Source organism: Oryctolagus cuniculus, chromosome 1 (assembly GCF_964237555.1).
Source record: "Oryctolagus cuniculus chromosome 1, mOryCun1.1, whole genome shotgun sequence".
NCBI lineage: Eukaryota > Metazoa > Chordata > Mammalia > Lagomorpha > Leporidae > Oryctolagus > Oryctolagus cuniculus.
In genome coordinates, this window is record NC_091432.1 from 109,225,783 (window position 1) to 109,250,773 (window position 24,991).

At 52.2% G+C, this 24,991-nt stretch overlaps 2 protein-coding genes across 11 annotated transcripts in view; one reads left to right on the forward strand and one right to left on the reverse strand.

Annotated features, from left to right (window-relative positions):
* RNF214 (ring finger protein 214) overlaps positions 1–8,376 on the forward strand; it is a 47,235-nt gene extending 38,859 nt beyond the window's left edge. For 7 of the 10 annotated variants that reach the window (XM_051848915.2, XM_051848938.2, XM_051848941.2 and 4 more), the window contains one exon: positions 518–8,376. In XM_051848915.2, coding sequence (XP_051704875.1) covers positions 518–583 — 66 coding nt within the window. In that variant the 3' untranslated portion in view covers positions 584–8,376. The remainder of the gene's footprint in view (positions 1–517) is intronic. The other 3 variants (XM_051848933.2, XM_051848947.2, XM_070078733.1) reach the window with 1 other exon arrangement.
* On the reverse strand, positions 3,125–24,391 carry BACE1 (beta-secretase 1). Its single transcript, XM_002708373.5, has 9 exons — positions 23,491–24,391; positions 11,844–11,932; positions 10,347–10,563; positions 8,712–8,849; positions 8,004–8,138; positions 6,573–6,674; positions 6,068–6,217; positions 5,629–5,800; positions 3,125–5,107 (listed from the first exon to the last, which is right to left on the reverse strand). Exons 1-9 carry the CDS (start codon positions 23,749–23,751, stop codon positions 4,866–4,868), a joined length of 1,506 nt encoding a protein of 501 aa, XP_002708419.1. The 5' UTR covers positions 23,752–24,391; the 3' UTR covers positions 3,125–4,865.
* Positions 24,392–24,991: the final 600 nt, after the last annotated feature.

Consider the following 24,991-nt stretch of genomic DNA (forward strand, 5'->3'; position numbering starts at 1 on the left):
TTAACAGAATAGCTGAAGGCCTGCCTCTCTGAGATTATCTTCACAGACTGACAAGTCATTCTTTTTCTTGGATTGTGTTGCCAGGGAGAGTTACATCTCTTAGCAGCACTGATGATTCCTTCTTAACTATTTTGTTTTGTTGAGTTTGTTTTTCCAAGAGGTAGACATGGATTTACATCTGAATTGATGGCAAGAAAAAGTCCTGAATAATATTTGAGGGTGACAGGCATTAGGAGATGGAAGCACCTCTCAGGATAAGTGGGGAGAAGTGATGTTAGTTACATGAGAGAGCAACTGCATGAACACTCTTCTTAGCTTATTGTTAATGTTCCTTGTAAAAAGGACAAGTTCACATACTTTGAGGATTCTTTTTGGGGTAACAGCCATTGAACTAGCCCTCCCAGCCCCCCACAGTAAGAACTTTTCTGATTTGGACCTTGTTGAACCTTAACCGCACTTTCCTTCCTTCCCTTTGTTTTCCCTGATAAACCTGAGGTGTGTCTTTCTTTCTTTCCAGTGTATCAAATTTTGGGCCCAGACCAACACAAATGACACTTGTCCCTTTTGTCCAACTCTGAAATGATGGAACTGACTGGGGAGAAAGAAGAGGAGAAATTGATGTGAACAGGAAGCGCGGGTTCAAGATTTCTAAAACTCTATATTTATACAGTGACATATACTCATGCCATGTACATTTTTATTATGTAGGTAATGTGTGTATAGAAAGTCTGTATTCCAATGTTCGTAAATGGAAGTATGTATATTATGCAGAAACAGTCTTCCCCCTCATCTTGCAGTTCTTTCCGAGGATGCAAATTGTAGGGAAGATGTTTAGTTTGGCCTTGAAATTCTGATATCCCTACCTAGGGCTGTTTTCAAATACAGTATAAAAACCATCTGGGAAGCTGCTGTTGCTCTAAGGCCATCCTGCTTTGGTTTGTGTCAGCCTCTAGTCTATTTTCTTAAGGCTTATATATGCAGATTTGAAGCCTGGTGCTCACCTGCTGTCCAACCAGATGCCTTGCTTATCAAAAGCTCCTGGAACCCTCAATGTTCCAGCCACTCTACTCCCAATAGTTAAAATGATGCACTCATTGAGGGCAAAAATGTAACCCTAATAGTTTGACTTTTCATTGAATATTTTACTGTGTTAACTCATTATTTATATGTAGACCTTAGGTTTACAGAATATTCTGTTTGACATCAGCAAAATTCACAGTCCAAGAATAACAACACAACAGGTCCCATTTCCCCCATGCCTCCAGCAACATGTTTTTGTCCACCCGACCTTCTGGATAGAAATTAAGACAACTTAGTGCTTTTCCTGGGCCTAGCCATCTCTTGCTGCCACTGGCTGGGCATCTAATCAAGCTCTGACCTGCCAACTTTGTGAAGTCCCCATCTGTTCACATTCACCTGTGGTCTCCTAACCTCCCTCTCTCCCAAAGGGTAAGGCAATTAGCTCATAACCAAGTGGTTTGGTGACCTTGGGTAAGCTCCAGACAGGCACTAGCGTGAGATGTCTGTGCGAAATTCCTTGTGGAATGACATTGGGATGCTAGGGTTTAATTTTTGAAGCAAGAAAGCTATAGGGGATGGAGACCAAAGTGATAGGAAGAAGGGAGGTTGAATTTCAAGTTTGTGGCTCATTTGTTCTGGGGATAGTTACCTGGGACTAGAACATTTTTCCACCTCTGCTTATTGAGCACTCTGTGTTTAGGTTTTCTAACTGGGAAAGTTAGGACTTTATCAGAGTTTTGAATCTTCTTCTATCCTTCTATCTCCACTTCTACAGGAAATTGCTTTAGCTCCCTTCTCTTTTGGAATTAAATAAGTAAAAACTAAATGCTAATAAAGACAAAAACCAAGCAAACAATTGGCTTCAGGGGAAGGATATCATTACATTACCAGCAACTGAGTTTTTTCCATTTGGGGACCTGGAAATGCTTACCACTACTAATAGTACATACCAGGGAAGGAATGACTACATTTCAGATCTAACTAAATTATCTCCTATGTTGTTGCTGTTTTCCTGCTTTGTCTTCCATCCTTGCCTTTTAGCTCCTGGGTGAATTCTTCTCTTGTCTTACTTGTTCATGTTTAGCATCTTGTCAGATGATTGCAATGGCCTGAGTATTCCATTCTTTAGAGGTCAGGTGACCCGCTTTCTTTGGTTAATGAAATATTACTGTTCCCAGGTTGGTAGCTGTCATGAACAGGAATGGGCAAAATAGAAGACCAGTTCCTTTGCTCTTTTCATTTAGGGGACTCATTGTTTATCTTGTAAGATTTTCTGTCCTCTCAACTTTGTAGTGGTGGAACTCCTGCAGTATATTCTAATATCCTTTGAAAATTTAGAAAATGGAAGTGGTTGTAAAGAATATTGCTTCTTTTCCAAAAATCTTTGAAGTCAAAGGAGTAGAGTGAAAAGGTGGGGATAAATAGGGGGCTTAACTGCTTCCCAGTAAAAACCCCTGGAAAATCAACTCTAGCAGGAGGCTAAGTGTTTTGGAGAGCTGTGTGTGGGAGCTTGAGCCTCCTTGTAGCTCTTTTTCTTGTTCAGGATCAATCAAAAAGCAGCACTTAAGTTTTGGCCACCCCGGTCTCCCCTCTTGGCTGTGTTCACTAGCCTGCAATGGTAAAAGCATGAATATCAAAGGGAAGGGCCACAAACCCAATGGGCAGAGATGGGACAGTCATTTCACAGAAGAATTAGAAAATAAAAATATGTAGTACATATTTTTTATGAGCAAGATGCTATTAAGATTTTTTTTTGTTGTGGTTACACTTAGAATTCAGTTTCAGGGTAAAGAAGAAAATAAGTGCAAGTTTTCTTTTAAAAAAATAGTAAGACAGTAGGACTTAAGGAACGAAGGGGTTGAGTTTTATGCCTTGAAAAGAGCTGGGAAAAAGCCAGTTTTCCCCAACAAGGTTAGATATTATAAAGCAGAATGTGGTATTTTCTTTTCACAGTAGCAATTCTGGAAGTTTATTTACACAGTAAAGTCTGAGCTAGAAATGGACAGTCTGCAGGCTGCTGTCAGTCTTTGTAGTGACAGAGTGTTTCCAGTTGGTCAAGGCAGCACCACGTGCAGTGGGAATGAAGAGAACCCAGATAAGAAACTGTGACTCAGTATTCTTGTTTTATTGGTTTATGGCTTGTGGCTGAGGCCAGGAACCCCAGAGGCCCTCCTTGTATTTCCCTCTCCCTCATCTGATGATTCCACACTTTGTAGGTCCCATACCTGGAAGCAGTGTGATGACCAAATAGGAATAGGATGCAGTGGGTATACCAGCAAAATTCGGTTCTTCCCACGAACATTGGTGTCATAGTCTGTTGGAACTGATGGGGAGGAAAGGAACTTGGTCCCCACTACCTAGCCCAAGAACCAGCCTGGGTACCCCCATATTACTAGGAGTGGGGAGCAGAGAGAACATAGAGGGAAAGGATGGCCTCCATCAAGGAACCCTTTTGGTGAAGGAAATGGGGATGCCCAGGGGCTGCCATCCTTTCTCCATGCAGCCTTGATGCTGATGGCAAGGATGTTAGAGCCAGAACACCCTGCATTGCTGACATTCTTGGATAATACTAGCCAGTATATGAAGCCATAGCCAAATAAATGGAGGGACCATTAGAGAGGGCAAGAAAGTAACAAAACCACTCTGTATTCTGTAAAGACCTTATACTTACAGCTGAACAGGGAGAAATTCAGGCAGAGGTATAGGGCATCAACTCTATACCTGTTGGGTGAATCTCCAGGATTTTACTTTCAAGGGTTAGGTAGGAGAGGTCTCCTATGTCTGCCTTTTAGCACCTTAGCTGCAAAGCTCCCAAGGAATAGGGCTTTGGGGGAAGGAGTGAACTTGTGACCAGGAAGACAGAGCCCAGCCCTGCTGTATTCCAACTTCTCTCCGGTAGGGCACCTGAGACCTAGGGGATTGGGATTTTTCAGCACTACCTGTCGTCTGTGAAATGAAGCGTTCAGGCAAAGACAAGTGAGATTAATAAGGTAGAAATTCATTTGTTAAGCAGAATTTCTTAGTGGGCACTTTTCTCTTAAGAGAGCCAAAAAGAGCTCTTTGGCCAGATAAGCCCTTTTCCTTTCTTGCATTTAGTCAGACTGCAACCACAGAAAAGAAAACACTGGAAAGCGACACCCACCTTACGAGATGGGATTCTATCTTGGAGATGAGGTCTAAAACTGGGACTGACATGTGGTTGTGTTTCTGTCTTTTCTAGCTTTGATCCAAGCTGTTCCATGTCTGCACTCCCTCTCCTCTTCTTTCAGATCACCCTCAAGTGTACACATCTTCAATCTAATAATTTTTTTGTTTAATTCAAGAGACAGTTTTTGCATCAATGTTAGGCTTGTTTATACAGTCCCTATCTCTAAAGCAAATCGCAAACTTTGCATCCTGTCCTGCTGACTTTGCCAGCAGGAAAATCAACGTGGCTCTTTCTTTGCCAGGGTACCGTAGGGACACACTGGTGTGACCTGGGTGTGATACCAGTACTTCCGGAACTGCCAAAGGAGAATACTGTGGGTTGGAAAATCTAAAGGTGGTGGGCAAAGGTTCAGGGCTGAAGTTTCAAGCAGCAGAATTTTCCAACTCAACTGTGGGGTGACCAAGAGTATTCCCGCCACCAGGATGCTTCTTTCTTCCCTTTCCTGTCTCCCACAGGTGCAATCCTGTAACCCACCTTGCCAGCTTTCCTTCTTTTCTGTCACGGCAGAGGCATTTGGTGGGCAGATGAGGGTCCTGAGGTGCTCTGGTCACAGATGCCATCTGTGTCTCCTACTTGTGACCAAAGTGAACCACCCAGATGTGGTCCAGGGGAATCTCTCTTCCGCCCATACTGCTCATCACTTCAGCAGGGAGATGTCGTCAGCAAAGTCGTCGTGCTGATGGCGCAGGCAGCGGAGGCAGCGCCACTGACACACCATGAGGCAGAGTGGCAGCATGAAGAGGGCGCAGATGGCAGCCATGACATAGGCTATGGTCATAAGAGTTGACTCATCTGTCTGTGGAATGTTGTAGCCACAGTCTTCCATGTCCGGGGTGACAAAAGGGCCTTCTACTGCTGCTGTCCTGAACTCGTCGTGCACTGGGGAGAGGACAGATGTGAATGGGCAGCTCATTTTCATAGAGCAGTTTGGGTTTTACAATAAAAAACCTTCCTTACCACTAGATCCCAGCATCAGCTCCTGTTGACTCTCTTTCTTGGAGATAGTTACAGGCAGTTTGGAAACCTGTGCTAGGTGGAGGCCTTTTTCCCTCCCCAGGGCACTGGGAGCAACACCCCTTCCCTATAGTTCTGAGCTGACCAAAAAGCCAGATCCATGCAGCTGGTAGACTTACTTGCTGCTGTAAATACTGCAAACCCTGCCAGCTCTCTTGAAGAGCATTCAGCCTCTCCATACGGCAGCCAGTAGGGCTTCCCAAGGTGCCCTGGCAGCTGTTTGCTCAGGGTTTCCAACAGAGGTTACCAATCCAGGCAAGGGCCACCATGGCAGACACTGACACTAGCACTTGCACAATATGTTAATATCTCCTAAAGTAAACAGGCCCAGGTTTATAGGGAGAACACAGGTAGACTGACCCCATCCCCATCCCTGGCACTCTCACCATGGCAAGCACTGACAGCAAAGCCAATTCGTTTTCGGGCCCGATCAAAGACAACGTAGAAGCCCTCCATGATGACAGCTCCCATGACAGTGCCGGTCGATGACTGTGAGATGGCGAACTTGTAGCAGTCATCTTGCGACGTGGCCACATCTTCCACTGGCCGCAGGTATTGCTGGGGTGAGTGATGAAAGGGTGAGAGTGTGTCTTCCTCACTCCATCCCGTACCCCATCTCTGCCTTCCAACTATCTCTGCCCCTAGGTAGCTCTTCCCCGCGTCATCCCTGAACTCTGAAGAGTTGGGTTGTCGAAGACCCCTTTACCACTGAATGCTCATCTGTTTTGTCTTCTAAGCCCTGGGAAACTGTGTGTGTTCACTATCTCCCAGCATGTGCTTTGCCTTCTCCCTGGTTCCCATGGCCTCAGGCTAGGGGAAACATACCTGTGGAAGGATGGTGATGCGGAAGGACTGATTGGTGACCTCACCCATGAGGTAGAGTGAGATGACTGGGAAAATGTTCCAAGGGGTAGTGCCTGCTTGCCAGCACACCAGCTGCTCCCCTAGCCAGAAACCGTCCGGAAACTTCTCCGTCTGTGTTGCCAAGTAGAGAACAATGAGAAGTGAGTCTCTTTCACCATCTCACCTCTCCCGTCACCAGATAACGCTAACTGGGTCTCATGCTTGCTTTTCCAGGGCTATAGCCAAGTAGGGAAAGGTGAACTGTGACCCAAGGAGAATAGAGGAAGAGAGCAGGAAATGGAGGTCAATTCAGTTGTAGCAGGGGGGGATTGTGTGATGAGGACACAGACCCACAAGGGAGAACACTTTTTAGGAGCTCTGAGTGGAAGGACCTAGCTGCAAACATCGTGGCTTGCTGAGCGGTGTGACCCTATTAATTTCCTCTGACACTGCGTCATCTCTTGTACCCCGTCCCTGGTCCACTGACCGAGGAGGCTGCCTTGATCGACTTCACTGCAGCTTCAAACACCTTCTTGGGCAAACGAAGGTTGGTGGTACCACTGTCCACGATGCTTTTGTCGTAGTTGTACTAAGAGGGAGGAGAGGTTGAGAGAGTCATGAGTTTCCACCGCCAGGCTCTGGGCAGAGGCAGAGGCATGGGTTAGAGGCCTGGGTCTGACTGCCTGGGTTGTGCCTGGCTTGGCGTCCTGGCTTTGCCACTTGATAAGCTTGGTTCCTTGGGCAAGTTACTTAACCCCGTGCCTCAGTTTTCCCACCTCTGAAATGAAGATAATGCCTACCTCAAAGGGTTATTATAAGGATTAAAGAATATACCAAGGTCTTAGAATTGTGACCAGCAAATAGGAGGCACTCAGAAGTGAATTCTTAATATCTTGGCTGGGCAGACACTCTCCAAATCTTGAAAGTAAAAATACTTTTAAAAAATACTTTTAGGCCGGCGCAGTGGCTCACTGGGCTAATCCTCTGCCTGCGGTGCCAGTACCCCGGGTTCTAGTCCCAGTCAGGGCACTGGATTCTGTCCCGGTTGCTCCTCTTCCAGTCCAGCTCTCTGCTGTGGCCCAGGAAGGCAGTGGAGGATGGCCCAAGTGCTTGGGCCCTGCACCCACATGGGAGACCAGGAGGAAGCACCTGGCTCCTGGCTTCAGATTGGCGCTATGTGCCGGCTGTCGTGGCCATTTGGGGGGTGAGCCAACAGAAGGAAGACCTTTGTCTCTCTCTCTCACTGTCTATAACTCTCTCTCTCTCTCTCACTGTCTAACTCTGCCTGGCCCCCAAAAAAAAATCTACAAAAAAAAACTTTTAAAATGCTTTTAACTTTTTGTAATACTTTTATGTCTGTTTTAATTTAACATACATGAGAATCTAAGGAGGGAAGATGCAAATGGTTGGGTATGGTTAATCATAGACTTAACTCTATACCTTTTGTCTGATGTTTGTCAGTCTTTGAGAAAGTGTTTTTTACTCCTGCTTTGCAGATGAGGAGACTGAAACAATAGTAAGGTGCCTTGGGGCACACAGCTACTAAGTGGCAGGCTATAGTCAGCTCCAGGTCTTTCTGACTCCAACACCATCTCTATGTCATATCATCATAGCACAGTGTTGCAAACAGCTGGACCAAGGTCTTGAGGCAAGGCAGTGACTAGGGTCTGGACGTTAGAACCAGTTCCATGCTTTTTTCATTTCTAGACCATATGTCCTGTGGCCCCTGTGCAAGTGCTTTGCCAGTCCTTGCCCCAAACCCCAGGTCCTGTTACATAGTTGTCCTGGGCTCCACACAGTCCCCGACTCCTCACAGGTCCTATTGCTGCTGCCTCATCCTCCCAGCCTCACAGCCAGGGTCTTCCCTCCCACTGTGCCCCTCTCCCCTCACCTCCCCTGGCCCCCTTGGTTTTCTTACCTCCTTACAGTCCATTTTCAGATCTTGTCCATTGATCTCCACCCGCACAATGATTACCTCGTAATACCATTCCCGCCGGATGGGAGTGTACCAGAGGCTGCCCGTGTACAGCGAGTGGTCGATTCCCCCAATGATCTAGGAGAAAAAGAGGTACCCGTGTCCCAGCACAGGAGGAGAGCAAGTTGCTGGGAGACTGGATCACCTTTTTGGTCTTCCTGCTTTAGTCAAGTCATGCTCAGACCTGGCTTGCAGTTTTTTAAATGTGTTCAGAGGAAGAGACTTTCTAGGATTTTCAGTTGTTTGAGATTACGCACCCCATGGTATAAGGTTATTTAAATCCAAATTGGCATAATAAATGTTGAATGAATGATTACTTGCTGCTGCTGTTAAGTTTTGTTTTCTCTGCGTCATTCACCATTGACTTCCTTAAGTTCCTTATATTTGTCTTCTGACCATCAGACTGAAAACTCTGATTTTGATAGGTCTTATTTAAACATTTCCAATCCTTTCCAAGTTTACCATTGGTACCTCAAATTTGGAATAATGCAAGGAAGAAAAGAATGGAGAAAGAAAGGTGGGTGGAGAGTAAAAAATTATTCTGTTCTAAGTCATGGAACCACCACAGTGATGTGGCTTTGAGGGAGAGGGGCAGACGGCACATTTGTGTCTGCCAGTGCCAGGACTTCCCCTGTCTGAGGACCTACTCACCATGCTTCCTCCAACTGAGGCCAGCACCTCAGACTGGTTGAGGGGGAAGCCAGCGCCACAGAGCTGCAAGGAGAAGAGGTTGGGAACATGGGTCTGCTTTACCAGGGAGTCGAAGAAGGGCTCCAGGGAGTCGTCAGGCTGCGGCAGAAAGAGACAGAGTAAATTCTCACTTGGAGGCCCTCCCCGGACAAAGGCCAGCTTCCTGCCTACACTGGAAGGCAAAAGCAAGAACTTGGGGGATGTTATCTGGGAAAGACTCTTGAGGTGCTGAGAATTGGCAGAGAGAGGGTTAGCAAGAGATACTCAGGCCAGTGCCGTGGCTCACTAGGCTAATCCTCCGGGTTTCGGCGCTGGACACCGGGTTCTGTCCCAGTTGCCCCTCTTCCAGGCCAGCTCTCTGCTGTGGCCAGGGAGTGCAGTGGAGGATGGCCCAAGTGCTTGGGCCCTGCACCCCATGGGAGACCAGGAGAAGCACCTGGCTCCTGGCTTCGGATCAGCGCGATGCGCCGGCCGCGCCGGCCATTGGAGGGTGAACCAATGGCAAAGGAAGACCTTTCTCTCTCTCTCTCTCTCTCTCACTGTCCACTCTGCCTCTCAAAAAAAAAAAAAAAAAAAAAAAAGAGATACTTGCAATGCAATCAGGAAAACACTGAAGGACCCACAGTGCTATACCATAGCATCTTTGATCCCCGTATGCCTAGCCTGTTTCAGATTTATGGGGTCCTCTCTTTTATAAGATTAATTTTTAAAAAATAATTATTTGAAAGAGAAAGATATCATCTGCCTTCTGGTTTACTTCCCAAAATGCCTACAACAGCTAGAGCTGAACCATACTGAAGCTAGGAGCCTAGAACTCAATCAAGGTCTCCCACATGGGTAGCAGGGACCCAAGTACGTGGGCCTTCATCTGCTGCTTTCCCAGGTACATTAATAGGAAGCTAGATCAGAAGTAGAGGAGGGACCAGCACTCTGGTGTAGTGGGTAAAGCCACCGCCTGCAGTGCTGGCATCTCATATGGATGCCAGTTTGAGTCCCAGCCACTCCACTTCCAATCCAGCTCTCTGCTATGGTCTGGGAAAGCAGTAGAAGATGGTCCAGGTTCTTGAGCCCCTACACCCACGTGGGAGACCCAGAGGAAGCTCCTGACTCCTGGCTTCAGATCGGCACAGCTCCGGCTGCTGCAGCCAATTGAGGAGTGAACCAGCGGATGGAAGACCTCTCTCTCTGCCTCTCCTCTCTCTGTGTAACGCAGACTTTCAAATAAATAAATAAATCTTAAAAAAAAAAAAGAAGAAGAAGAAGAAGAAGACGAAGAAGTAGAGGATCCCACCCACTCCAATATGGGATATCAGTGTCCCAACTGGTGGCTCAACTCTATACTATAATGCCCACCCCAAGGGTCTGCTCTTAGTAAAAATCATATGGTAAATAAAACCCACAGCCTAATTCTCTGCATATCACAACTCCTCTCGCTACAGTTCTGTCCTCTGTCAGGCTGAAATTCAGACTGCTACCATTTCCTCCATCAAATAATCCTTTAAACTGATCTGTTTCCCTCCTTTAGTCAACTCCCTCCCTCTGCAGCATGCAGTGAACACTGTGCAGACAGTGTAGGCCCAGGCCTTGTTCTCTCACCCTGGCAATCTCAGCGTAGGCCAGCCCCAGGATACCCTCCCAGTTGGAGCCATTGATGAAGAACTTGTCTGATTCCGTGATGGCAGCGATGTTGGCACGCACGGTGACGTTGGGGCCATGAGGGATGCTTACCAGGTCAGTGCCCAGTTCTCCCTCCCACTTGCCCTGGGTGTAGGGCACATACACGCCCTTTCGGAGGTCCCGGTATGTGCTGGACCTGCGGGAAGGAGGCAGAGATCTGTGGGTGCATAACCCCAACAACTGGTATATGAATTTATCAACACTCCTACTTTATCTCTGGGGCATCCTACCGTCTGCTCTCAGGCTGCTCTACAGAACGTCCCTAGACCCATCACCCAGAACGGACTGGAGAGTGACAAATAGAAGAGGGGAGCTATTGCTGGGGCTTGCTGTCCTGTCTCCATAGCTCATATTTCTAGATCTTGAGCTCAGGCCCTACGGAGAACAAGCCTAGCCTTTGTGTATTGTGCCCACTGCTGCTGCAAGGATAGCTAGTGGGCATCTCGTCCTCCCCGCCCCTCCCTTCCCCTCCCCCCAGCTCCATCAGGCTCCCAGAGAAAAGGAGCCATTGACATGGACTCTCCTGCTGCCTTGGGCTCCAGTGGTACCATCTGAGTGGTGGAGTGCCAGGCAGGGTGGGTGCCGAACCTCCACAGGCAGCTCTGAAGATGGGATTTGCACAGGTGTCTCAGCAGAGCAGGCAAGTGTCACATACCGCTTATGTGAAACATGCTAGCCAACGTGTGACACCCTCACTGTGGGCTGCTGGGTGGTGGGCGGCAGGGATGGGGTTGGCGTGAAGTGCCTCCATGGATCCTGCTCTAACCCGTCTCCCTGACTCTTTTAGATAGAGACGTTCAAGGGGAAGATAGGGAAGGTGGGTGCTGCCCTGCTTAGGAATCCAAGGGTGGGAGGTGAGCCTCTCCTAATGCACACAGATCTTCACACAGATGAGTCAGGCGTTAGCTTTGCTGTCACCACTTCCTCTTCCTGCTTCTATGCCCTGGGGACGTCCAGATCATCCCCCAATGCCTCTCTTCCCACAAAAACCCCACTTCGGCCCTCCCACCAGTAAGCTGGTGGCACCTGCAAGGCACGCAGAGATCTTTGAGCTCCCAGGCCCTGATAATGTCCCAGTGGGTTTAGGGAAGCTCTTTGCTTCAAGTCCTTGAGCTGTATTAGAGTGGAGCAACCCCTCGTGAGAACACCACAAAGGGAGCCATCACTGGGCCTCGTTCAGCCTAGCCTTAGCTGGTGTGGTCAAGACCTGAGGGCCCCCTGAGATGGCTCTGGGAGCTATGGGCTGCTGTCCCTCAGCTGCACTCTCCCATGCTATAGTTGCTAAAGTGCCCCCTCTTCATCCTTCACTCTGCTCTCAGTGGCTTCCTTTCCCTTCCCCTGTCCAGCAGGAAGAAAGGAACTGGGGATCTTGTCTTTGTCCCTGCAGCCCTCCCCTGACCCTCCCCCGGGACTCACAGCTGCCTCTGGTAGTAGCGATGCAGGAAAGGGTGCGGGGCAGCCCCTACTGCAAAGTTGCTGCTGCCTGTGTCCACCAGGATGTTGAGCTGTCAGAGAAAGGGGGGAGAAAAGCCATTACAGACAGGAGACTCCAGACTCAGCGCCCTTAGTTAGGGTGCCTTTCCCCATTACAGTGTCCAGGGGGAAGCTTCCATGATGCAGGACTGGCCAGGCTGGCACCCACTTGCTCCACCAGCACAGACCGAGCCTAGGGTCCAGTGGCGCCTTCCACATGGCTCAGACTTTGCCTCTGCTTTTGTCTGTAGCAGCACGTTTCCTGTGTCATCAGACACACAAGTGTGTGTATACTGTCTGTTCCCTCCGTGGACCTGACCGCCTGTGTCTTCAGAGCTCTTGCCACTTCCCTTTTTTTCCTGGTCTTCCCAGGAAGCAGCCTGGCGCGTGCCTCTCCAGCACAGAGCAGAACTATTCCAGGAGCTGGCAGTGGCAAAGGGAGCCGTGGGTACCACAGTGGCACATTGGTGCCCACGTGTGTGTTTCCGACCCTACCCATCGGAACGGAACGTGACTCCACAGGCAGGCTCCCCTTCTGTCTCAGAGTTACAGGGACCCGTGAGTCCCTCTGTTGCAAATAGTGGGGAGCCAGGAGCCCTGTGATGTCCTGGTGAAAACCTGTCTTGTCATGGCTCTGGTTTTGGCTCAGTGAATACGAACAGGTGTCTCCTCGGTGTCCTGCTGGGAGGCTGCTTCTCCAGCCTCTTTTCTGCCTCCCTCCTCCCGTCTCCACCCTCCCTCCTCCCATGATGGCCTGGCCTGTCCGGGCAGACCAGTCCCTGCTTCGAGTGTCTGCTGTGTCCGCACAGGCAGAAAGAAGGCAGGCCGCCGACCTCAGGGAAGCGGCTGTCTGGATTGTGCCTCCTCTCCTGTCCATCACCCACCTCGGAGGCCTCCCTCTCCACATCCTGTCTTCTCGGTGCACAGAAGTCAGCTGGCCTGTTCGCTGCAGGCTCTGACCTTGTCACCTTGAGCAGGTCACTGTGCTGCTGGGCTTCACCTGCCTTCTCTCTGCTGCCCCCTCCCTGCTCCTTCCTGCTCTCCCTGGTCCTCTGTGGCTACGCTGACTGCGCCTGCCCCAAGGGTGCTTAAAATTCCCAGCTCCCCTGTCCTGACTTCACTGTCTCCCCAGCCCGCAGACCCCCTCCTCCTTCCCAGCCCCCCACTTCTGGCCTAGTTCTCGTTTCCCTCCCTGCCCCCTCTGCCCCTACCTTTCTCTCTCCCCGGCCTCTGGGCAGCCACCAGCCCCAGATGCTGTGCTTTCAGAGAAAATCAATGGAGCCAGAGGCCCAGCAGTTCAGATTTCAATCAGCCAGATTAATGATTAAACAGGCTCTTCACCCACCCCTCCTGCCCCCTCTCCCCACCTCACAGAACTCAGCTGCCTGCTTTCGGACCCTGAAGAAAGAGGGCCCCTCCCCAGATGGCCCCTATAGGCTGTGCAAGAGCGGGCCCATCTGATCTGTGTGTCCCAGCCAGCACTGGGAGGCAGCTTTTATCTGGAGCCTCTGCACCTGTCCCCTCTCCTGCAGGGCTGGTGGGGCTCTGCAGACTGCTGCCTCCCCAGCCACGAGACCCCCGGTACTCCTGCTGCCCTTCCATTGCCAGCCTCATTCCTGCTGAGGAAGATCTCTCCTTCCCAAAGGGGGCCAAGGCCAGGAAAGACGCACACCCGGTCTGTCCCCATTTTAGGAGGTTAGGCCCCTACTGCTAAAGCTAAAGAAAGCCAGAATAAACAGTTGGGATTCCCTCCAAGCAAATGTCTGTGTGCTGGCCTTCAGCAGCGTGGCCCTGTCTGAGAAAAGTGACTGCTGGGCCAGTCCTTCCTTCTTGCTTGGAGGAGGCCTTCTAAAGCTACCACCACTCGGCTGCCGTTCCTGTAAGGGGACAGCTGTTAGAGGGAAAGAAGAGGCAGAAGGCAAAGGGAGGACAGTGCACCCCTCACTTCACAGAATGGGGCCATGGGATGGGATGCTCTTCATCCCCTACAACCAATCGTTCCGATGGCCTGCCTGCAGCTAACCCCATCCCCAGGCTGTCCCTCCTCCTGGCTCAGGCCCCAGCCCTATTAATGATCCCTTTTCCCTCTGGTGGAGCCAACCATCATGCCCCCAGCCCCCCACACCACTAAATCTGATTCTTCCTACAGGCATTTGCAGATGCTTGAATCTCTTCATGAAAACACACGCACACACACACACACACCAAGAAGCTTCCTTAATCTCACACCCGCCTCCAGCTCCCCTCCCTACCCCTCCCGTCACAACCCAGGTTCCCAGCCAAGCTGTCTTCATTTCGTCACCTCCCACTCATGCCTCAACCCATTCTGAAACTGGGTTTTGCCTCTATCCTTCCACTATCAAACAGCCCTTACTACAGCTACCCAGGATTTCATGTCACCCAGTAGAGTTTTCAGATCAGCCCTCATCCGACCTGACCTCTCAGGTCTGTTGTCCCCATCTCCTTTGTAGGCTTGCTTCTCAAGGCGTGGGCTTTGGCCTCTTCTTCCACGCTGCCCTCTCTCCCCAGGCATCTTGCCTAGCTTCCCATGACCCTCAAGCTACTCGTGCTACCCCTTCTGTCCTGCTTTGAGCTCCAGATGCGTGTACTGAACTGCTGCACAGAACCTGCAGACCCAGGAGGTCCAGAGCTGGTCTTCTCGGTCCTGCTCCCTCCTCAGTGGATGGCGTCACCATCCATCTGTTCTACAAGTCAGCAACCTCACGGACATCCCTACATCTTCCTTTCCTTCACCTCTCCCCCAGTGCATCACCATGTCCTGCCCAGCTAACCTCCTTCAAAGCTCTTGAATGCATTCATTTGTTGCCATCTTCCTCACCTCCCCTGGCCGGAGCTATCACCATCTGGAATGTCACAGTAGCTGCTCCACTGGCACGCCCACCACCCACCGTGGGCCTCTCCCAGCTGTTTTCCACACTGGGTCTGGAGCGATCTTTTCCAAATCAGAAATTTGGCCGTATTACCTCCACACCTCCTGTGTGGATGGTCAAGGTCCAATTCGGCCCACATATGCAGCCTACATTTGTCTTCGAGTCCCCTAAGCCCTCTGTGCATCAGCCATGGGCCCTTCCAAGGCTGGGCCAGCAGTTGCTCACTCTGCCTGGACCACCTTCTGCTCACCTGATGCTTTGTCTGCTCATCCCCTGCTCAACCTTCAGGCCGAGCCCACAGGGGCCTCCTAGGGGAAAGCACAGGCCATATTCTCTTCCTATTCAAATGCTTCTGTAGAACTTGCCACCCTGACTTCACCCTGACCCTCGCCTCCCCTAATATCCAATTTTTCAAAACTCCAGTATGCCCTCCAGTGGGTATCATGGGGCCTGGCAATAAGTATTTCTTGAACGAATGGATGGTTAAAAGACAGAAGGTGAAGGAGCGAATCTACTCTGTTCCTTGGGTAGAGGTGAGGGAGGATGCCTCAGTGAATCCCAAACGGCAGGTGTTTGGGTCAGGCTCAGGCTTAGGCCCCTGGCCTCCCAGCTTGATGCAAGAGGCGTATGTTCTGGCCGCCCGAGATCCTGGAGCCATCTGACTTCCTTGAGGCAGGTAGACCCAGGGGTAAGATGCCCATGGGGCTACAGCCTGGGTCAGGGATAGGTCATCTCCAATCACTTAACAAACACATGTACCCTTGGGGCCCTCTGAGGTAAGGTAGCTTTGCACGGGCTAACAAGCCCCTCAGGGAAACCTGGGTCACTCCATGCTCAGCAACAGGTCTGGGTGGCAGGTTTAGGGAGAGCAGTTTGTTCCCCAAATCCTACCTGTCTTAACCTCAGCTCTCACCAATAGTCAGGGATAGTCAGGTTTTTCTGGATGAAAAGAACATTTATAAGCCATCTGTCCATTGGCTGGGAAAGACGGGTGCTGTCTCCAATTCTAAATGATCTCTAGCCTGCCCCCAGGGTCTTAGCACTTTTGCAAGCCTTTGGGGCAGGGGCATTAACTCCAGTTCTTTCTACTTCTCCTGTGTGGGCCTCAGAGTTAATGAGGGAAAAGCTCTCTATGCCTATACTTTCATGCAGAAGTTTCCCAGTAGCGCGCTGGCCTCCTCCGTGTACCTATGCCTGAAACAGTCACCGTGTGCCTTCTGTGTCACTTGCTGGTCACAGCTGGAACATCCTTCCTCTCCAACTCTAGCCCTAATGCCCCAGCCAAGATTAGGTTCCTCCTTTCATAGGCCCTTAATTGCACCTGTGCTTCTTTGTCTCCTACCCACCACACTTCTAATCATTTCCTTAATGTCTGTTTGTCCATGGAGCATGAGCACCACAGGCTAGGAAGCACCTTTGTGTCCTTATTACCTAATTATTATCTAGCCTTGAGTAGGTGCTTGGTAACAATTACTGTTTTTTTTTTTTTTAACTGACAGTAATTGCATCAGTTCCTGCATTCGCTCTCTCCAATCCTATAGACGTCAGCTATTACTTCTCAGCCCCAGGGTCCTTGAGGGGGTGATTTTTCAGGCTGGCCCTGTGCACAGCTGCTGAGCACAGTGTCCATGACAACAGGTGCTCGCCATACCCACACACACTGGCTGAACCAGTGTCCATGGGTTCTTAGCACCACGATGGTGACCCCAGGGCTCCTCGGCCCCACAGCCTCTGTGAGTCAGCTTCCTCTGCTCTCCTAAGAGGAGATTCCCAGGCTGAACCTGCCTGGAGCCCAGAGAAGGGGCAAGGAAGGACACGGGCAGCCTGAAGTCAGCAACCGGGAGTGGCTGACAGCCAAGAAAGCACACAGCTCCTACCTCGGACTGAGTCCAGTGACTGGGTCCTGGCCAGGTTCCTCCACCTGAAACAAATTGGCTAGAGCTGGCAGTTGGTACCTGGGAACAGCAGGCTCCCTGGCGCCACTCACCACACCCCCAGCTGTTTTTCCTAAAGGCATCCTAAGCTGGCTGGGTCACCCCGAAGCAGCCCTGTCTAGTGCACTCTTCCCCCGAGGACATGCTGCTGCTGTGCTCCCCAGCCTCGAAGCCAGCTCAGCTAACATTTACTGTTGCCTCCCCTTCAAATAGTTGGGAAAGTGGAAAGCGGGCATGCGTGTTCCTACAGCATGGAGCCAACTCCATTGTCAAGCTTTCTTTAAGCAGCAGAACAAATTTCCCGTCTTGTGTGGGATCCCAGCGTACAACAGGAGAAAGGGCAGAGCTGTCCCATTTGAGGGAGAGGTTTTGCACCCCCCCCCCCCGCCCCGTGCTGGCTCTCATCTCAGCAGCACCCTCTGCTCTACCAGCAGCTATAAGCTACCTGCTTTTCACTGTGAGACAGCAAATCCCCCTGGCACCTAACCTTGTCCCATCCCAGGTGACGGTGACGGTGGCTTCTCCTGGTCTGATCTCTGCTCTAAACCCACTTTCCCCCCATGGTACGTCGGCTGTGCTCAGGTCATCCAGCCATTGGTGGGCTCGCTGCTTGTGCTACTTAGCAAAATCTCCCCCGGCACTGGGAAGGAGGAAGTGTGGTGTTCATGGCCCTGAGAAGCTAAGCAAGAAGACATCCAGCCTGCTACAGTGGGATTATGCTGGACAGCAGAGAGGCCCAGGTGACAGCAGCTAGCTCAGAGGTCTGGTGAAAGAGGACGGGCTGGCTTGGCGCTCACATTTTCAGAGTCTGGAAGAGAAAGGACCTAGGAGTTACAGCTTCCCCCTAGGAGCTGACTGTGGCCTCCCCGGGACCGCCGACTCATCATGCTCCTCTTAGGAGCCAGCCTGCCCCAGCAGCCATACCCCGTGAGCACTCTCCAGCCCCAGAATCCCAGGGCAGCTCTAGAACCAGGAAAGCAGCCTGGCTCCTTCCCAGAACTGTGCACTGCCCAGGTGCCCAGGAGAGATGGCTCCCAGCCGAGACAAGTTAGTTCTCAGGGATGGAGGCTTCCCTGGGAGAGGTTTCTCTTCCTGGACTTCCAGCCAGAATTGTCCTTTTAGCTCTTTATTGGAGATGCCCAAAACAGGCTCCAGACCTTCTACTGTGAGAGGGCAACTGTCTTTCTCAACGCGCCCCACTCCCAGCTACACTGTCCTTTATGGAGGCACAAACGTGCATGACAGCCTGAGGACTTTTTGCAAAGGCTCATGGGCAGGCTGAAGCCCAGCCCAGGAAACCCAGCTGTGATGGCAGGGATGGGGTGTGCAGTGTGGGAGTTGGACAGTCTTGCCTTCTTTGTCTAATTTGGAGGGTAGCTTTTTTTTTTTTTAAGTTCAGCGGTTTTTACCCCCCCCCCTTTTAAGTACAAAAGCTCTTTATGAAAAATAAAATATAGCCCTGAAGTCCAATGTATAGTAATAAAAGCAGATGGGATTGGCACTGAGGCATAGTAGGCTAAGCCTCCGCCTGCAGTGCCAGCATCTCATATGAGCGCCGGTTCATGTCCTGGCTGTTCCACCTCCGATCCAGCTCTCTGCCACAGCCTGGGCAAGCAGTGGAAGATGGCTCAAGTGCTTGGGCCCCTCTACCCATGTGGGAGACCCAGAAGAAGCTCTTGGCTTTGGATAGGCCCAGCTCTGGCTATATGGGGAGTGAACCAGCTGATGGAAGACCTTTCTCTCTGTTTCTCCATCTCTTTGTAACTCTACTTCTCAAATAAATAAATAAATTCTTAAAAAAAAAAAAAAAAAGTAAAATAGAGAGTTACTCTGCAGGGCTGGGGTTGGGATATTTCGGCAGGTGAGGAGGGGTGCCTTGGTGATAGGGGAGCTCTGGAGTCTTGCCCGCCTGTCCTCCTCCTAACCCTCTCCCTTCCCTTGAGGTCCCTTTATAGCACCCCGAAAAGCACAGTTGGAGACCATTCTGGGGGAAAGAGAGGGAGAGATAGAGACAGAGAGAGACAGAGAGAGACAGAGAGAAACACTGGGCTGTTTTTGGTTCTGAGTCCCTGAACCCTTGGAGCTTATGACTTCTCTGGTCATTTTCTCTGGCTCCTTTGTTTACACCCAATATCCTTTCCCCAAGTCTTTGCTCTTTCTCTCTCCGTTCTCTGAAAAGTCTGCATGCTAACTCGGCTTCTGCAGTTGCTTCTCTGCAGGTGACTCCTAAGTCCACCTGTGCAGTCTCAACTCCTCTGCTGGTTCGCAGATCCCCTCGTCAGCTGGCTGCTGGATATGCCTGCGGGATGGTGCACCAGCAGCCCCAAGTCAGCCAACACGTCCGGGATGGGATGGGATGGGAGCATGCGGGGATGTCCCGGATCTGGACTGAGACTCTAAGGACCTGGATTTGGACCCCAGCTGTGCTCTTCCTCGCTGAGTAGCTGTGGGAAAACCACTTCATATCTCTGAGCCTCCGTTTCTTAGCTTCCCAAATGGCTATGCTAATACCTATCCTGCATCACTAAAGCCGAAAAACAAAAGTGGCATTCAGTCTGCTACACTGTGCTTTCAAAGCTCGCTCCTTTTGTTCTAATTCCTGACACAAACCAAAGTCAGAGAGGTTAAGGAAAAGGAAGCTACTTCTCCACCTCCTCCTCTCTCAGCCCCCGAGTCTCGCTGGGCGCAGAGGACAGATGGTTGGACCAGATGTGAATGCCCGTGCTCAGAGGATGTTTTCCGTTTCCCACCCTCATGGCCACCACCCGGCTTCAGGCCCTTGTACCCTGGCAGATCCTCGTCTCATGTGCTAGTCTGTCCAAGTCCTCCTGCACGCTGAACCACATCATCTCGCTGCCCATCGAGCATAGAACCCAGACTCCACTCGGCCCCACGGCGGCCTCACCATGACTTCCAGCTTCTGCTCCCGTTTGTAGTGCGAGTCTTTCAAGGCCACGTTAACTACTTGTCTAGCAAACCTTCCGTCATCCTCTGCCTTTCTCTGTGTGCTTCCAAGACCCTGTTCTTCTGTTGAACTACATGCATTTGGCCTTGTATGATATTTAGGAGTTTATAGCTCTGGTCTCACACCAAACTGTAAGCTCTCCAAGGGCTTCGACCATGCCATTGTGTGTCCTCTCCTGCACACAAGTGCTCAACATAGTGTTTCCTAAACTGACTTAACTTCACCACATTTCCCTCTGAACAAATTACTCCCCTGTGCTTGCTCAGTGGTGCTCACACCATCATAATGAGATGGCATCCTCTCATTTAAGTGGAAAGAAAGAAACGAAGACTTTCTACCAGAGCTCCAGGTCCGCATTTACACTGGGCCATCACCAGTTCTATTTAGATGTCTGGCCACTTTTTCACTCACTCACTCAACATGCTTCAGGGGCGTATCTTCAGCCTCACATTGTCACACAGTAGATTACAAAGAGAAACAAGACACTTCTAAATTAATTAATTAAGAAGGCATTATCCTTACGCTGGGAATGTTATGTCGGCAGCCAACACAAAAACAGTTATGATCCAATACGAGATATAGTAAGGGGCAGCAAGGGAACACTACGGGGAATGGAAGAGACGCTCCTGAAAGTCTTCCTTCTTCTTCCCCAAGACAACAGCATAGTGGGAAGACCCAGGGCGAGGCAAGGTCTCAGCTTGCTGGCCTGCCTCCTGGCCAACTGTGTAACCTTTTGACCTTGTTTCTTCTGCTCAAAATTGTGAGTAATAAAGACCTGATATGGCAGAAATTCTGTAAAGAACAAAACAATGCCTGTAGGATGCATAAGAAGAAACTTTATGCTGCAATAATACATACAAGTATATATCTGTATGCAGTCCCATTAGCCCCCCCCCAACTTTCCTCTTTTTTTTTTTTTTGACAGGCAGAGTGGACAGTGAGAGAGAGACAGAAAGGTCTTCCTTTGCTGTTGGTTCACCCTCCAATGGCCGGCGCACCGCACTGATCCGAAGCCAGGAGCCAGGTACTTATCCTGGTCTCCCATGGGGTGCAGGGCCCAAGGACTTGGGCCATCCTCCACTGCATTCCCTGGCCACAGCAGAGAGCTGGCCTGGAAGAGGGGCAACTGGGACAGAATCCAGTGCCCCGACCGGGACTAGAACCCGGTGTGCCGGCGCCGCAAGGTGGAGGATTAGCCTAGTGAGCCGCAGCGCCAGCCCAACTTTCCTCTTCCCAGCAACAGTCTTGTCCTCCGATCCACCGCAGATCAGAATCTCAAGGCCGCCTTGGATGCTTCTGTTCCAGCCTTCACACCAGGGTGCCAGGCCCTCCTCTGCCTGGCCGCCTCCTTCCATCTCATCTCAGCCTCCTGCCATTCTTGTCATTGGGCCTCACAACTGGACCATTGTGCCAGAGCCTCCTGCTGCAAACAGCTCTCAGTCTCATTCTTTCTAAAATTCAGATGTCTCTTCCTGGAAGATCACTGTCTTTATGTCACGACCCTGTACTACAAAGGGACTCAGTTTCCCCTCTTAGCTACAGACCAAAGTCCAAACCTTGACAAAGCTTAACATTTAAGGCCCTTGGCAATTTGGCTCTTCTTTACCCAAACTTCTCCGGTGTCAGCACAGACCTGTACTGCTGAGTGCACTGGCTTTCTTCTCCCGGACAGACTCGCAGAAGCCCCGGCACAAACAACTCATTCTCACACTCACTGTGGCCTCTCCAGGTTAGGTTAGGAGCGGAGAAATTACACTTTGAACAGGCTTCCTCCACACAGGTCTGGGGCTATCACTGGCTATCACCCTGTGGATGACTTGCACTAGGTCTGAATGGACAGGAAATGTGTCTTCTGTCTCTTTGTGGATTAGCTACCAAGCATAGAAAGCGCTCCCTAAACTCTACTTTTACTTGCTCCGAGCCCTCTGCCACCATGTTCTCACTGGGTACTCAGCCACCAGGCAGGGAGAAAGGGTGCCCTTCTCACAGACTGCTGGGGCCAGAATCCAAGTCACCGCAGAGTGGACACTGGCAGGGGCTGGGGCCGGGGCCACTGGGCACTCCACAGAGGAACTCCCTGGGCTGTGCGAACCTTCTAGAAAGGAGCTGACACATGTGGGAGTAATTCCTCTCCCAAGTCACCTCAGGGATCAGGAAGTGCAGTCTACCCTGCAAACCATGGGGGGCCCAGGACACCCAGTTTATAGGCCTCATTGCACGGCCCAGGAGAGCAAGGGCCGGGCAAGATAAGGAGACAGTGACTTCAGATTTGTAGGAGATGAGTTAAGTGGGTGCTTTCACAACTCTTAACTCTCACAGTTCCCTTGAAAGATCTCATTTCATTCCTGTGGGAGACAAGGCAGTAGTCCTCCCCCTCCCCCTTTGTAATTTGCCCCAGGGCCACAAGCTGGACAAAGGGAACACTGTGGGTGTTCCTGGTCCACCAGACCCTGCAGCCCTAGTTGGTGGCACAGCCTTGCCCCGGGGCCCTGCCACAGGTCTGTGCAGTTTGTGAGGCACCTGAGTGGCACAAGCAAGAGCAGCCCTCAGGCCTCTGCTGGTCCCCACTCCCTGACCATACCTGCCCAGCCCTCTGCTCAGGCTGCTCAGGGCCTGATTCAGGCTTGGTGCTGAGCTCCACACACGCACCTGAGGCCACTCCTGGAGAAGCTGTGGTGCACAGGAGAGAGGACGGGAGAATGGGGGAGACCCCAGGAGGTCAGCCTGAGTGACACGGCCCTGGGAAGGTGGGTTTCTGTCAGGTGATTGGGAGGTGAGGGTTATGGTTCCCCAAAATCCAGTCATCTGAGTTTGGGGAAGAGTGGCTCTCTTCTCCAAATGCACCCCCACCTTTCCAGACCGACCCGTGGACAGGCTTCTGGGACAGGGACACAGATCCCGGGTGACTCACAGAGATGTGCAGGATCAGATTCAAGGTGACACACAGCAGCATGGACAGAGCCACACAGCCGCCTTTGCCCATGTTCACCCATAGAGCAGGCAGATGCACGCAGAGGGCAGCCAAGCACCCCACACAGACAGCAGCTCCAGCCCACATGCCCACGGCCACCCTCCACCAGCCACCTTGGAGGTACCTTGGAGACGGCCAGGAAGGACAGGAGAGCAGGCAGTGAGCTCCCTGCTGCTGCCATGCCCCTCCCCCGGGAGGGAGTCCCACTCCTAGAAGGGGGCTCTGGCTCCCTTCCTACACTTTGTCCTTTCCCCGGCTCAGTTCACTTGCCCTCCAGCGGTGCTGGGAGGTGTTGGGTGGGGGAAGGGCTGAAGTGCAGAAAACAAGGGGGAGGGGAGGAGCAGTAAGAGGTGGGGAGAGGGACCAAGGCAAGGCAAGAGGCTGTCTGGGGGCCACTGGGTTGCATGGTTGGGGGACCTCACTGTGCTGCCCCTGTGGCCGCTCAGACAGTGGGAGGAAGGGGCTGATCCAAATGGTGCCCAGACTGCTTGGTGCTCAAGGAACACTGAACCCCAGAGGAGGGCAGAGGGCTGGGTGGCAAACATCCCGAGAGGTGGAATTAGGGAAACTCAGGCTGGGACAGCGCCAGGAGGGGCTGACACCTGCCACAGCACCCCTGCGACCTGGACCCTCCCGCCACGTGGGTCAGGCTCCCCAGATCCCTGCCCAGGGGTTAGGGGAGAGCACCGAAGGGCGGCTGGGGAGCCAGACAGGGGAAGGAGGGCAGGAAAGGGGAGCTTTGGGGGCGACTTCCGGCGACAGGATCCCATTTACAAAGGGGGACAGGCTGCTGTCTTCCCATCCTGCCTCCCCTCCCCGGTCTCCTTACCGTCTGCGGGGGGCTGCCCACAGTCATCTCCACATAGTAGCCCTGGCCCGACTTGCCCCTCAGGTTGTCCACCATCTCCACAAAGTTACCCCTGCGGCCCGGTTCCTCTGGGTCCTCCTCAGTCTCCCGGGGCAGCCGCAGCCCCAGCGGGGCGCCCCCCAGGCCGCTGCGCAGGGGCAGCCGGATGCCGTGCTGGGTGCCTTGGGCAGGCAGCATGCCCGAGCCCATCCACAGCAAGAGCCAGGGCAGGGCTGGGGCCATGGTGGGCCCACGTCCGTCCCTGTTGCTTGTCCCCAAGCCTGGGTGGTGTTGGTGGCTTCTCAGGAGAGGGGGCTTGGAGGCATCAGGACTCCAGAGCCTGTAGGCCCCTCAACCAGTCCTCGGGTCCGGGCACCGAGATCGGGCAGGAGAAATCCGCAGAGCACCAGAGAAGGGGATCCAGAGCCAGGCTACATCTGGATGGCGGCGGCCAGCCCCGGCAGCGGGCTCGGGCCTCTCCGGGTGCTGGGAGGGGTGGGCATGGCAGCTTGGTGGCCGCTGCGCTCCTGCTCCTTCAGGCGGGGTGGGCGGCGTGGCAAGGGGCAGGGGCTCCGGGCTCCTGCGGCTGCGTCGGCTGCTCAGGCCACCTTAATCCAGCTCCCAGCTCCCAGGCAGGCTGGGGAGGCGGAAAGACTTGTGGCGGCGGCTGTCAAAGCCAGAGGGTTTTCGCTGTTCCCTGGGATCGCTGGGAAGTGTAGTCTTCCCATGGCAGGCAGCCCAGCTTCCGGGGCTGCAGAGGGGTCTGCGATGCCCTCTGCCGAGGCGGAGTCCACCCTGCAGGGCCCTGGCGGGAAAGATGTGCCCAGTCGTGGCGGGGCGGGGAGGGCCGTGCGGCCAGCGTGGGGCCGCCGGCACACCTCCCATCCCTCCGTCCTCCTTTCGGCACTGATGGGCACCCGCTGTGTACCAGACCCACTGCCCGGCCCTGGCGCTACGCAGAGAAAAGGCACACGCAGCAGAATTGGCTCCCCCGGCAGGGTTGAGGGAGTGCTGTGGAGTGGGGTTCCACACAAAAGGGTGTGTTTGAGGGAGAAGCCGTCTAGGGGACGATTAGGTCTGGGGAGACGCAGCGGGAGGGGCCGGTATTTAAGGCGAGCCTTTTCGAACGTGGGTGGGGTTTCCCTGAGGAGCGCCCTGGGGGCCGGGTTATAAGGGATAGACCCTAGGCGGACCGCAGGAGTGGGGCGCGACGGGGAGTGCAGCCAGCGCTTTCCACCGCAGCCGGCGATCTGTGGGCGGTCGAGACGTCCGTTCCCGCCAGAGGGAACCTTCCCTCTGCTGGGGATCTCTCCATGCCTTTGTTGTTCCACTTGCAGGGACTCCGCATGACCCCCTGTCCCCGCACCCGCAGTCAGCATGGCTGATGACAGCTTTGGAGTGATAGCACTCCAAGAAGTGTCCGTAACAGTTTAAAATGAAAAGCTTAGAACTCTAAGAGCTTAAAGGAGCAAAGCCATACGAT